General features: G+C 37.2%; 1 protein-coding gene across 2 annotated transcripts in view; it reads left to right on the top strand.

The window, feature by feature from the left end:
- The window catches only part of LOC111157092 (NIMA related kinase 1), a 218,060-nt gene that overhangs the window by 2,703 nt on the left and 201,248 nt on the right, over nucleotides 1-14,109 (top strand). For both annotated transcript variants that reach the window (XM_022518338.1, XM_022518328.1), the window contains exons 2-4: nucleotides 5,909-6,057; nucleotides 6,481-6,577; nucleotides 13,550-13,647. In XM_022518338.1, the coding sequence (XP_022374046.1) occupies nucleotides 5,941-6,057; nucleotides 6,481-6,577; nucleotides 13,550-13,647 (312 nt within the window). In that variant the 5' untranslated portion in view covers nucleotides 5,909-5,940. The remainder of the gene's footprint in view (nucleotides 1-5,908; nucleotides 6,058-6,480; nucleotides 6,578-13,549; nucleotides 13,648-14,109) is intronic.

Genomic DNA, 14,109 nt, shown 5'->3' with positions numbered 1-14,109 from the left:
TTGGTGATATGAACTAATACATATATATATCATATATATTTTTTTCTTTTTGTTATTTGAATTTTGACTTACACTAGCTTTTCATATACATTTTTTTTTAAGATTATTTATTTATTTATTTGACAGAGATCACAAGTAGGCAGAGAGGCAGGCAGAGAGAGAGATGGGGAAGCAGGCTCCCCGCTGTGCAGAGAGCCTGATGTGGGGCTCTATCCCAGGGCCCTGAGATCATGACCTGAGCTGAAGGAAGAGGCTTAACCCACCCAGGCACCCATACATGTGTTTTAAAAAGATTTTATTTATTTATTCGACAGAGAGAGATACAGCGAGAGAGAGGGAACACAAGCAGGGGAAGTGGGATAGGGAGAAGCAGGTTTCCCACCGAGCAGGGAGCCCGATGTGGGGCTCGATCCTAGGACCCTGGGGTCATTATCTGAGCCGAAGGCAGATACTTAACAACTGAGCCACCCAGGTGCCCCATATTTTTTTCTTTTTTAAGTGGGCTCCACGCCCAACGTGGGGCTTGAACTTATGATCCTGGGATTGAGACCTGAGCCAAGATCAAGATTTGGACACTTAACTGACTGAGCCACCCAGGCACCTCTTGTATACATGTTTTTTATGTAGTTATATTAATACCTTAAGGCTTTTTGGGTTTGTGTCATACTAAGCTGCTCTACTCTAAGATTATAAAAGTCATCCTCCTATGTTTTATTGCTATTTTCGTTTTTTTTCCCCTTTACATTTAAGTAGTTTATTATCTAGAATTTATATTGATGTAAAGTGAAGAAAATGGGTTTAAGTTTTTCTCTTCCATATTACTACCTAGTTGTCTAAATACTGTTTATTTCAAAAATCTAACTTTTCCTCACCAATTTGAAATGTCACTGTGGTCATCCACAAAGTTAAAAATATGATGTTTTGTTTTTGTTTGTTTTGAAAGAGAAAGAGAGAAAGGCAGGGGAGGAGTTGCAGAGGGAGAGAGAGAAGGAGAATCCTGAGCAGCCTTTACAACCAGCATGGAGCCAGATGCGGGGCTTAATCTCATGACCCTGAGATCATGACCTGAGCTGAAATAAAGAATCAAAAGCTTAACTTACTGAGCCACCCAGGTGTCCCCCCAAAAATGTTTTTGATATGTTTCTGGACGTTCAATTATTTGCCTGTCAATTTCATAATTATTGTAGCATTATATTGTGTTTTGATATTGAATAGAAAAGTCTTCCTTCATTGGTCTTTTTCTTCTTTTTTCAGTATTTATTCTTTTTTTCCTCATACTAACTTCAAATCAGCTTGTCTAATCACTGTCACCCACAAAGATTGTGTTTTTGATAGGTCAGAATAAATGTAGAGACTAAGAATTAAAATCTTTTTGATATTAGATCTTTCCACCTGTTTTTTTTTTTTTTGGTGTGTTTTTGTTCTTTCTTGAATATTTTCTGTTGGTTCATTTTCCAGATTAATAGTCCTGACTTCTACTGTATCCTGACTGCTGTAGAACCCTTGCAGTGCCTTCTTAATTTCATATATCTTGTATTTCAGTTCAAAATGTTCATTTAATTTTCAAAAATAAATGTCAGTTCTTTGTTGAAGTTCTCTATCTTTAAGAAAAATCACTTTTGTTCATCTTTTCCTCTTATTTTCTTGAACGTATTTCTTATGGTTATTTAAAATCTGTATTTGAATCATTTGGATTCTATTTCTATTGTTTCTTTTGGTCTTGGGTTATTTGGTTCTTCTTCTTCTATACACCTCATAATTTTTTTACTGGATGTTGTAAATAAAGTCATAGAGGCTCTGGAACATGTATCTTCCAAAAAATTTTTATGTTTTATTCTGGCAGGTTGATGGGAGTATCAGTAGATTACCTTCCTTGATCCTGTCAAGGAATGGTGTTAGGCTCTCCTAGGACTAGTCTGTTTTAGACTTGCTCTTTGTATGTGCAACTTAGAAATGGGCTAACTGACAGGAGAAAAATTTATATGGAGAATTTGGGGCTTTTCCTGTTCTTTTTCCTTTCTCTAGGACTTTGGCAGCCTTAAACTCTGACTTCTCTCTCCTTAGCTCAGTAAGATTGCTGTTTTCTACTTAAGTTCCATCATGCTATGCCGCAATTTGGAAAATGTCTTCAGGGAGAAGGCTGGGATGGATGTGAAACTCACTAATGTTTTCCCACCTCTCAAGGATTATAGCCCCTCAATTCCTGTTGGTCAATTATATATTTTACTCAGAGTTTTTGATTGTTTTGGGATGTGGGATGGTCTGATAATGAGCTACAACATCATGATTGGAACCATTTATGATGTCAGCCTTCACTTAATCTCCCATATCCGATATGGTACCGTTCTCAACTGTGTTGGTATCACCAATCTAGAGACATCTCTAGTCTTTTGCCAACACAAGAGAGGTACAGTCACCTGACTGAGAGGTGTGGAGGAGGCAAACTATCTGCTTATTACACAGTCTTTCAGCCAATTCTGTTTTAGTTTTGATATCCTCACTCTCACAGCACCTTATTCTAGTTATTGAGCTAGTCTATAGTGGAAATTGACTTATTTGCCATTGCTGGGTTACAATACAGTTTTCTCTAGTCTCCTAAGTCAGTTGCTGCTTATTCTTACGTTTGTTAGCTTCCAGAAATTTGTTGCTATTGTTTACTCTCCATTTCTGCCTTTTTGATCTCTTTAAAGTTGTATTTGGTTTAGGGAAGAAGTAGAGGTAGAAGTAGAGGTTCAGTTTAATATGTTTAATTCTAAATTGCACTTTATTTTTTTACTTTTTAAAGATACAAGGCTGAAGAAATTACTCTTGTGTTGGGGCACCTGGGTGGCTCAGTGGGTTAAGCCTCTGTCTTTGGCTCAGATCATGATCCCAGGGTTCTGGGATTGAGCCCCACAATTGGGTTATCTGCTCAGCGGGGACCCTGCTTCCCCCCCGTGCCCCCCCCCCCGCCTATTTGTGATCTCTCTCTGTCAAATAAATAAATAAAATCTTAAAAAAAATTATTCTTGTGTCTTCTTTTGATTTCTCTGAAGGAAAGGCTTTGGCCATATCTGTCTGTCATTCCTACTTTTTGTGGCTAATGGTACAATTTTAAACAATGTTGAGGTTTCCTATTTTCTGATCTACTCAACTCTTATTTTTGTCTCTTTGCATCATAGATTACTAGAGTTGGTAGGGCCCTTAAGATAGTACTATGTTTAAATTGTTAGTGTTTTCAGGTGAAGGAACCAAGGTGCAGAGGTCAAGTAGTTTGCTTTTTGGTCATAATCTTTTCTCTTCCAAATCCATTGCTTTGCTTGTTATATCACATAACTCTTTGGGAAGCTCAAATGTCAAAAATGTCTTTGGTTTTATGATTTGAAATGTCTTTAATATTATAGACATAAAGTTGATAAAATAGTTGGAGACCTTAAGAATACTGTCAAGTTAATATATGATTTTCATTTGATGCTGGAAACTGAAGCATAGAAAGGACAAACACTCCTATTTTCAGTTTATTACAAATATGAAATTGGAACAGGATTACTGTGTTCCTTCAGTTATACATTATGATGATTGTGGATGTATAAACCTATAGTACGTTTTTCACTGTTTCTCATTCGGTCTGAAAAATCTTTTAGGATTGTAATTCAGCTGGGAAGTCTCATGACTAGGAAATAAGTAGCTCGGTTAAATATGTTGTAAGACACTGAAAGCACTCTATCTTGTCATGTTTCCCCCTTCACTTCCCTCCAGTTACCACAGTACCCTCGTGTAGATTCTGCAGGAAAGGAGGAGTTGTGAGTTTCTCTGAAACTCATTTACAGCATATTTTTTATTCAGAAAACTTTCTGCTTTGACATCATTTGATGGCAATTAGAGTCATCCTTCTTCACTACCAGGGGTAGTAGGTCTCCTATACTGAATTGTCAGAAACACAATGATCAGTAATGTGGTAGGCAGTACTGTGCAATACTAGGGACTCTTGGAGCTTCCATTTCGTTAGTGTGGTCCCTGGAAAGGAATTGGCAACTAAATTTTGAGGCAGAGCCAAGTTGACAAATTTTGTTTCTTTTTTTTTTTTTTTTTTTTTGCAGCAGTCACAGAATAATGAGGTTGTGAAATATGGTTATTATTTAATGTAATTTGACTTAAGAAATTTAGTTTTCTAAGATGAATTTATCTTGTTTTTTTTTTTTTTCTAAATAGCATGGTAATGTAATATACTCATGTCCTGGAGAAATCATTAAATTCTGGCTGGTGCCCAGGTAATCATTATATTATGCCAGTTGACCAAGCGTGGACTTGAGAGTATATATGTTTGGAATGACTTTAACTCACTGATGGTGCTGTATTGCTATTGTAATCATTAATTTCTTATTTCTCTCCAAGTTGCCAAAAGTCTTGTCCTATTTTGAAATGCAATATGGTTATAATGTTTTCTAAGGTAGAAGAAGGTTCTTTCCTACAAAATTTCCTAAGGCATAGTTATCCAATTGATTTTACCAGAGGCTGGGTTCTGGACTTTGGTCTTACAAGCCCTGAATATAAATTTTGTCATTTAAGGAGATTGGATCATATTTTAGAGGCAGAGTAAAATTAAGCAAATTTAGTATTGATGGATGAAATGAGAACATGGATTTATTAATTTACAATGGGAAATATATAAACTGTCACAGAAATTTTATTATGGCCTTTTTAATAAGCCCATTTTCTCCTAGAAGGGAATCATACATAGAAAGCTGCTTGATGTAAATGGAAATAGAAGAGGGCAAGTTAGGTAAATTAAATATTCATTAGTTTTAAATTGACATAGTGAATTCAGTTATCTCCACAATAAGAGTAGTCTTGCCAATAGGTAGTGCTCATGATTGTCTTGTGACCATATCATTCTCTTTCCCTCCTCCTTCCCTTTGACTTTTTTAAGATTTCACTAACTAGCTTTTAGACTCTGACTTTGTCCCCACTCATCACTCTCCTGAAATTAACTATTGCTGAAGTTGCTAATGACCTTTGTCAATATCTTAGTCTGGTAAGGATCTAATTATGATACCAAAAGGACAAATATAAAGACCAATAACATGTTTAGTTAATATCAAAATAAATTTTTATATTTAAATACAATTGAAAGGCAGATAGCATAGAAAGAAAAAAATTTTTTTTTTTTTTTTTTTTTTAGAAAAAATATTTTTGACAGAGGAGGGCTAACATCCTCATTAAAGAGGGGACTTTTAGAAATTACTAAAAAGACTATTCAAATAGAAAATGAAGAAAGAACATGAATGAACAGTTCAAAAAAGATTACAAATGTTCAATATATGTGGAAGAATTTTTCAAATTAACTGATAAGCAAAAGAAATTAAAAATGAGACACCATTTTTCTGTCAAATGTAGAAGTAACAACAGCAACAAATAGTGACTAGAATTTTAACATGTGCATATTCTTTGGACAAATAATTTATCCTAAGGAAATCCTTATAATAGGGTACATAAAAATGTATGTACCGAAATTTTATCTAAAGTTCTTCTGTAATAGCAAACAGTGTAAACAATTTTAATGTCTAATAAGAGGATTAGTTAAATAACTTTCAGACAGACATTCTTATTGGAGATAATAAAGTAATGATACTAATTAATTCATATAGGGAAAAGTTTGTCTCTTTCTCCATATACATTAAGTAAATTTAGTATTCGACTTTCCAAATCATTTTATAAAATTGAAATGTCATTATTTTTCTCTTTTTAGTTATAACTATGTCACATGAGTAAAACTCAGATAAAGTTAATTTAACTTTGAGTAAAGATTTTAAATATCTGGTTTTTAAGTAAGCAAATCACTAAGGAATTACAATTGAATTAAATATTGTTAATGGTTATGGAAGACATATTTTCTCTCTATTAACTGTTAACTTTTTTAAATGTCTAGTATATCTGTTAAGATGCCTTAGAAAAAGAATCATGGAGAAGTATGCTAGACTACAGAAGATTGGAGAAGGTTCATTTGGAAAAGCCATTCTTGTTAAATCTACAGAAGATGGCAAACAATATGTTATCAAGGAAATTAACATCTCAAGAGTAAGTATATTTTTTGTTTGGTTAATTCAATGAATACTCTGATTTCAATGGGCTCATTGTTAGAGAATTTAAAAAAAAATATGGCATTGCATAACATTAAGTGAAAGGCTACCATAATCCCAGAGAGAACCACTAATTTTAGAATAGACTGTGTATCCTTGCAGTTTTTTTCTATGCTGTGCACTTATGTTTATGTATTTAAGTGTTTTAAAAAATACACTTACTGTTCTGTAACTTAATCTCGTTTGAACATTAAAATATTTTTACTTGTGGATTCAACTTTTCTTTTAACTTCTGCTTTATTTTGTTGTTTTGACTATGCTTTATTGGAACTGTTGTTTTTTAACCACTCTCTTATTGATGGACTTTTAGATGGTTTACTGATGGTCTAATTTAATATTTTCTTTTTCTCTCCCATTTAAGATGTCCAGTAAAGAAAGGGAAGAATCAAGGAGAGAAGTTGCAGTATTGGCAAACATGAAGCATCCAAATATTGTCCAGTACAGAGAATCATTTGAAGGTGAGATAAATTTTGCAGGAGAGTTCAAAGGAACTAAGCCATGCGACAGCTTTTGGTTATTTTACTTATAAAGTATTTTCAGGAAGAAAAGTATATTGTTTTTGCTGCAGTACATATGCATATTCATATCAACTTGATTCTAGGGTAATACCGATGTTACTGATGAGCAGTCTGTATGAATGGAGGTCTCAGTTCTTGTATTCCCCATGAGAAGATTTATGTGGTTATCTGTGCTCTAATAAAGACAGCCAGAAGAAGAGTAGTAAACACAAAGCAGTTTATTAAAGTGAATGTACAGGGGTGTCTGGGTGGCTCAGTTGGTTAAGCATCTGCCTTCTGCTTGGGTCATGATCTCAGGGTCTTGGGACTGAGTCCCGCATCAGGCTTCCTACTCGGTGGGGAGTCTGCTTCTCCCTCTCCCTCTGCTGCTTCCTCTGCTTGTGCTCATTCTTGCTTGCTCACTCTTTCCTCTTTCTCTGTCAAATAAATAAAATCATAAAAAAAAAAAGTGAATGTACACTGTCAACATGGGAGAGTGGGGACATTTTTTTGTTATTAGATATTTGTTGCATCTCTATGGGCTGGGAAGAACTGTGATGTATTGTGGGTCTGTTTTTATTTTATTTAATTTTTTAAAGATTTTATTTATTAGAGAGAGCAAGTAAGACAGATCCTGAGAGGTTAGAAGGTCAGAGGGAGAAGCAGAATCCCTACGGAGCTGGGAGCCCCGATGCAGGACTAGGTCTCAGAACTCTGGGTTCATAACCTGAGCTGAAGGCAGTTGCCCAACCGACTGAGCCACCCACGCACCCTGTGGATCTGTTTTTAGTAATTTGGGAGACGACTCCCATGAATTGGGAGGGGGAGTTTTTAGCCCCACAAGGTTTGTACAGAAAGGTCTGGGCAGCCTTTCTCCATCCGGTGGGGCTGTACCCACAATTCAAATGCATTATGAGTCTAGGGCTAAGGTTACCCTGGGGCAGATGTGGCTGAGGAGAGTGCTTGGTTTGTACCTATGGCTCTTTAGTTTGTTAGCCCCAGGTCTTGGAAGCCACAAGGTCAGATATTGTGCCCCCAGGCTTTTAATGTATAGCTTATTTATCACCGTCCTTGCCTCCAGCCCTTATCTGTGCCATTCCCCTCTAAGAATTGGGACTCGGGGCACCTGGGTGGCTCAGTGGGTTAGAGCCTTTGCCTTCGGCTCAGGTCATGATCCCAGGGTCCTGGGATCGAGCCCCGCATCAGGCTCTCTGCTCGGCGGGGAGCCTTCTTCCTCCTCTCTCTCTGCCTGCCTTTGCCTACTTGTGATCTCTGTCTGTCAAATAAATAAATAAAATCTTAAAAAAAAAAAAAGAATTGGGACTCTGCCTTGGGGCATTCCTTCCACTGCTCAGGTCTAGCTTCTACCTAACACTACGCCATACTGTCCATGTGTAATTTTATATTGACTCACTGTTACTCTGATTGCTTAAAAAGAAGCAATGTGGTTAAGTGTAAAAATTTGTACAAAGCAAGGACAGTAATTTATATCATTTTAAATTAAACTTCTTTTAAAGTGCTACCACTACTGCCACTAAGAAAATGTTCTCATTTTTAGAAAGGGATCCTTCTCATTTGTATTCTCTTATTTACCTCATTATCATAGTAGTGAGGTATATTGAAAGTGGTCTCAGGTTCTTAAAAATGTCATAGCTTAAAATATTATATGTTGTTTTGGAAATATATACTATTATATTTGGTAATGCAGGAACTAAGATAAAGCAAAGCTTCTCTAAAGACAGGTCAAGATGGTTTGTTGAAGTCCTTTGAATTCATGCCCATTATCATAAATCCCTATACATTACAAAACAAAGTATGTTGGGGCACCTGGGTGGCTCAGTGGGTTAAGCCTCTGCCTTCAGCTCAGGTCATGATCTCAGGGTCCTGGGATCGAGCCCTGCATCGGGCTCTCTGCTCAGCAAGGAGCCTGCTTTCCCCTTTCTCTCTGCCTGCCTCTCTACCTACTTGTGATCTCTCTCTCTATCAAATAAATAAAATCATTAAAAAAGAAAAAAACATATGTATGTATACATATATGTAGTATATGCATGTATGTATACATATATAGTATATGTACGTATACATAAATAGTATATGTATAAATACATGTGTATAGTATACATATATACTGTATGTGTATATTTATGTACAATATGTGTATATATACTATGTTTATTTTTATACTGTGTGTGTATATATGTGTGTATATATATGTATATATATTTAATTTGACACCATTAACAGTTTATTTAAGGCAGTGGTGGTGGGAAGGAAAAAGGAAACAAAGAATAGCTTCTTCGGGTCCTGAGTTTCTAGCTGCTTATGAGTCCTAAGTTTATAATCATGTTTTTTCTCCTTCTACAACCAATTCCTTGTTCTCCTTTGCCCTCTGCAGCATCTTGGCTGAGTGTGTTCTGTTTTACCTAGTGGAATAACCCAAACCTTTATCACTGGAGGATCTGAGTCTTTGCGAGTACTATATTTGTTGTAGTTTTTCATTAATTATGGCTATTTTGCAAGCGAGTAAAAGAGGAACCTCAGTGAATCCATGGAGTTCCAGTAATAGTCCTCCTTGACTTGATTGTGTTGCAGCAACACAATTTCCTCTTGATAATCACAATTAAGCACTCCAGCCAGTATGGTGACTCTTTTTTTTTTTTTTTTTTAAAGATTTTATTTATTTATTACTTGAGAGAAAGAGAGAGAAAGCATGAGAGGAGAGAGGTCAGCGGGAGAACCAGACTCCCTGTCAAGCAGGGAGCCTGATGTGGGACTCGATCCCAGGACTCCAGGATCATGACCTGAGCCGAAGGCAGTCGCCCAACCAGCTGAGCCACCCAGGCACCCCAGTATGGTGACTCTTAACAATAATTTAGATTGAAAGTAGTAGATAGTTTAAATGACTGTTTCATTATCAACTCACATACAGTCTGAATTAGAGCAAAAGTCTACTCATTCCCAGATTAACTGGGTACATACTATAGTAGAACATGCTTTAAAAAAGTATGGATCAATTAACACATTATGTTATAAGGTATACTGTATTTTATGATGGTAGTGAAATTATCATTTATGCATGTTTACATGTACAGGAGTACAGTGTTAACTATCTTTTTCCCATGAGCTTAGATTCCTTTATCTTTCTCCTTACATCTCTTTCAGTTTCTTTTGTCTTCCATCACCAAAATTTTAGTATTTCAAATAAAAAGCTTTTAATGTATGTCAACAAATACTCTAGTAGGAGTTTGTTTTTTTTAAGATTTAAAAGATTTTTAAAGATTTTATTTTATCTGAGGGAGGGTTGTATCTCACCACCTGTAAGATCACAACCTGAGTTGAAACCAAGAGTTGAAACTCAACCAACTGAGCCACCCAAGGAGCCCCATCTCTTTCTGTTTTGCAACTTCTCTCGTTATCACCACTTTTTGCCGTTCGAACCATGTGTCTTGGTGTAGACCTTCTTACATTGACCTTGTCGGGGCTCTTTGTACCCACTGAATCTGGACTTCTGTTTCCTTTGCCAGGTTAGGGAAATTTGTAGATATTTTATCTTCAAATACATTTTCTGCCCCCTTTTCTCTTCTCCATCTAGGATCCTTATAATGTGATTTATTAATTACCCTTGATGGTGTCCCTGTGTTCCCAGGTCCATCTTTTATTTTTTTTCTCTCTCCTATTCTGTTTGATTGCTTTCTATTACTCCTGGTTGCTGATCCATTCCTCTACTTTCTTTAGTCTGCTATTTATTACATCTAGTGTATTTTTATTTTTATTTTTATTTTTTCCAAAGATGTGTTTATGTATGCATGTATGTATGTTTGTATGTATTTACATGTGAGCATGAGTTGGGGGAGGGGCAGAGGGAGGGAATCTTAAAGCAGAATCTTCACGCAGACTCCCCACTGAGCGCAGAGCCTGACATGGGGCTCAATCTCACCACCCATGAGATCATGACCTGAGCTGAAACCAAGCGTTGGAGGCTCAAATGACTGATCTACAATTTCTAGTGTAATTTTCAATTTAAGTTACTGATTTCTTCATCTCTGATTCATTCTTTTTTATTTTTATCCCTGTATTAAGAGTCTCACTGAGGTCCTTCACTCTTTTCTCAAGTCCAGTGAATATCTTTACGATCATTACTTTAAATTCTCTGTCAGGCATATTACTTATCTCTGTTTGTTTGGGTCTCTTATGGCAATTTTTGTCCTATTTATTCACTTGGGATGTATTCCTCTGTCTCTTCATATTTTCTAACACTCTGTGTCTGTTTCTGTAATGTTAGGAAAGTCTTGCTACATTTTTGCTCTTGAAAGTAGTGGCCTTATGAAGAAGAGGTCCTATAGTACCATGCAGTGCAATGACCCCTCTTCACTAGAACCTGGCATTTCAGGGTGTCTCCTGTGTGTGATACGTATACGGCACTGTTGTGGCTGAGCTGCGTTTGTTTTTAATTAACTTGTCTGCACTGGTTCACTTTGCCTGTTCTAGGCATTGTTTGGTCCCTGTGTTGTTGGTAGGCCAGTCTGGGGTTGCTTTGGGTTTGAGTTGAGTTAGAACAGGCATTAACTAGAGGTGCAGTAGCACCAAAATGCAATGCATTGTCCGTTTGTTTTTCCCCTCAGAAACTTTCATTGGTGGGTGGGGCCTGCATTCAGGCCAGGCGTCTGCCTCCAGGGGCACAGTTGGTCTGGTGTGTGTGGTTATCTTTCCCTGTCTCTCAGGCCTGAGTCACTTTGGAGGGCTGATAGCCCCTGTTGGGGCTGATTTCAGCCTGTTGTGGCACTGTTTTGGATGGGCTCTGGCCAGGGGCATATTGAAAGGGGCAGGTCCGTAGGAAAAGGTGGGTACAGGGTGTAGGGTGTTAGCAAAGTTTGTGTGGGTCTGCTGTTGGAGGAAGCGTGGAAGAAGGACCTGGCTGGAGGGACTGTACCTACAGGATGTGCTTTTAGCAAGCTAGGTGGAGAGTGTTGGCACTGCACTAGTTCTCGAAGGTGTCCATGTACCTAGGCTGGGGGATGGGGGAGTTTTATGGAGCCTACCAGTTCTTTTGCTCCTGGAGAAGTCCCCCTACATCCCTGCCCCTCCTGAACATGCAGATTAGTAAATTACTCCCCCTCCCTTATATCCTGGGCATTTTTCTTAGTGCTGCATCTCTGCTGGGTCATTTGTTGTGTTGTCTCTAAGAGTGGGGACAGTTTGCTGTTGCTCTCTCACTTTCCCAAAGCTGAGCATGCTGATTTTTAATGTTCTAGATGTTAAGCCCTGCTGATTATAAGAACTCATGAAATTATACCCCACATAATGGTTTTTACAGCCAAATGTTGTGGGCATTCATCATCTCTCTGCAGGTTCCCTGTGACTGGGGGGCCTGCAGTACCTGGGGTGCCTGGGGTTAGTGTCTGTTTCCTTCTCCTCTCCACACCATGGGTGTTTCTCCCTTCTTTCCTCCTGAAGACAATCCCACGGACCTGTTTAGCTCCTGACCATATCTCTACCCTTCCTACGCTCTTCCATCTGGCCTCTTCCCTACATTTAGCTGTGGAGAGTCCCAGTCTTCCAGTCGTTTTCTGGGTTATTTACATTGATGTGATTGTTACCTGGTTTTATCCCTGAGAGGAGGTGAGGCCAGGATCCTTCTACTCCACCATCTTCCTTAGAAGTGCCCACGAATTATACAGAATCTTAATTAGTCGGTCATATAGATTCCCAGTCCATGGCACATTAGGAGCAGTTTATCAAAAAGGAGGTATGAGAACTATGGGTAACAGAAACACTACACAGGGTGCAGGGTACAAGTACTGATGGAATTAGGCTATAAGCACAGAGAAGTAAGGGGAGTGAAAACTGTTCTTTGAGTTGGAGTAGTCTCACTGGTAAGTAGTGGTTTAGTAATGTTAGAAGTTTTATCAGCTACTCCCTAATTTGTGCAGAATAAGCATAGTGTTAATCTAAGAATAAAGGTGGAGGGAAGGATGAGAAGGGTTCTTCTAGTCCTGTCTACCCATGGGAAGAGTGATAGAAGTCTCTCTTTCTGTGGACTGAGACATAGAGAGAAATAAGGTATTGCCCTATTTTCATGTTGCTCACAGATTATATCTAATTTTTAAAAATAGAAGTAAAATCAAAGAAAGCTCCAGCAGTTGTGCATTCTTATTCACTGTTGAATCCTCAGAGTTCATTGCAATATCTGTTATTTGTTTAGTAAGTAGTTGATTAAGTGGATGAAACAAAGCTGAAAAGTAATGGTAAATTGAAAACCAAGTTATAACCCATCTTTGACAAATTGGTAGAAAAACATTTTTTTATAGATGATGTTTAAGGAAATCTGTCTATTAAATGAAACCAAGTGTATTTATCTGCATTTTGTCTGTATTCCAGAGATGTTTAGATCATTGTGGATATGCTATTCAATAAGATGCTGTATTCTTAGTAGAAAATCATTGATGATAGAGCTGCCTGTTAAACCAGGTTATCATACAATCTGTATAAGCAGTTTACCTTGATTTTGTAGTCTAATTCTTTTGAAGGCGGTTCTGTTTTTAGTGGAACATAATTAATAACTGTGTTTTAGTAAACCCTTAAGTACCTTTAATTTAGCTGTGCTTTTGACTTACATTATCATATGGTTTTTATTAGCAGAGTATAAGGAATAAGGAATAACATGGAGGACATTGGGAGAAGGAGAAGAGATGGGAGTTCGGGCAAATTGGAGTGGGGGATGAACCATGAGAGACTGTGGACTCTGAGAAACTAAGGGTTTTGGAGGGGAGGTGGGTAAGGGTTGGGTGAGCCTGGTGGTGGGTATTAAGGAGGGCATATATTGCATGGAGCACTGGGTGTGATGCATAAAGAATGAATCTTAGAACACATACAAAAAAACTTAAAAAGATTTAAAAAAAATAAAAAATGAAATGTCATGTTTGTATTTTGTAGAAAATGGCTCTCTCTACATAGTGATGGATTACTGTGAAGGGGGCGATCTGTTTAAACGAATTAATGCTCAGAAAGGCATTTTGTTTCAAGAGGATCAGGTGAGTTAGCATGTAGGAGATTGACTCTTTTAATCCATGTTATTCAGAAGCAATTCAAAATTTATATATGTGTTTACTTGTAACTACAAAATTCTTAATTTAATTACTAGGACAGTTTGGTATCATATTCTAATATCTCAGTCATATTTCTGTTCTAATTAGCTTCCACCTTAGTCATTTCTCCGTCTCACTTCCTGTCTATAGTAATATTATTATATTTATAATGTATGTTATATCCTTTGTGTATGAATAAACACTTATATTTATGTATATAACCTAATTATTCATTATAACTAGTTAAGTATTCTCTATTCTGTCTGGCTTTCTGCTGATAGACCACATTTTCCTAAAATGTGGCTTTCCTAGGTAATTCCAGCTCTGGAAGCCTTGCATTGGCAACTGCATTAAATCTAATCTCTGTTTTGACCTCAAGGATCTTTAAAATATGACCTTATCCTACTG

Source organism: Enhydra lutris, unplaced genomic scaffold, assembly GCF_002288905.1.
Source record: "Enhydra lutris kenyoni isolate GAN:26980312 unplaced genomic scaffold, ASM228890v2 scaffoldscaffold3, whole genome shotgun sequence".
Taxonomy (NCBI): domain Eukaryota; kingdom Metazoa; phylum Chordata; class Mammalia; order Carnivora; family Mustelidae; genus Enhydra; species Enhydra lutris.
This window is presented reverse-complemented; position numbering and strand designations above follow the sequence as displayed.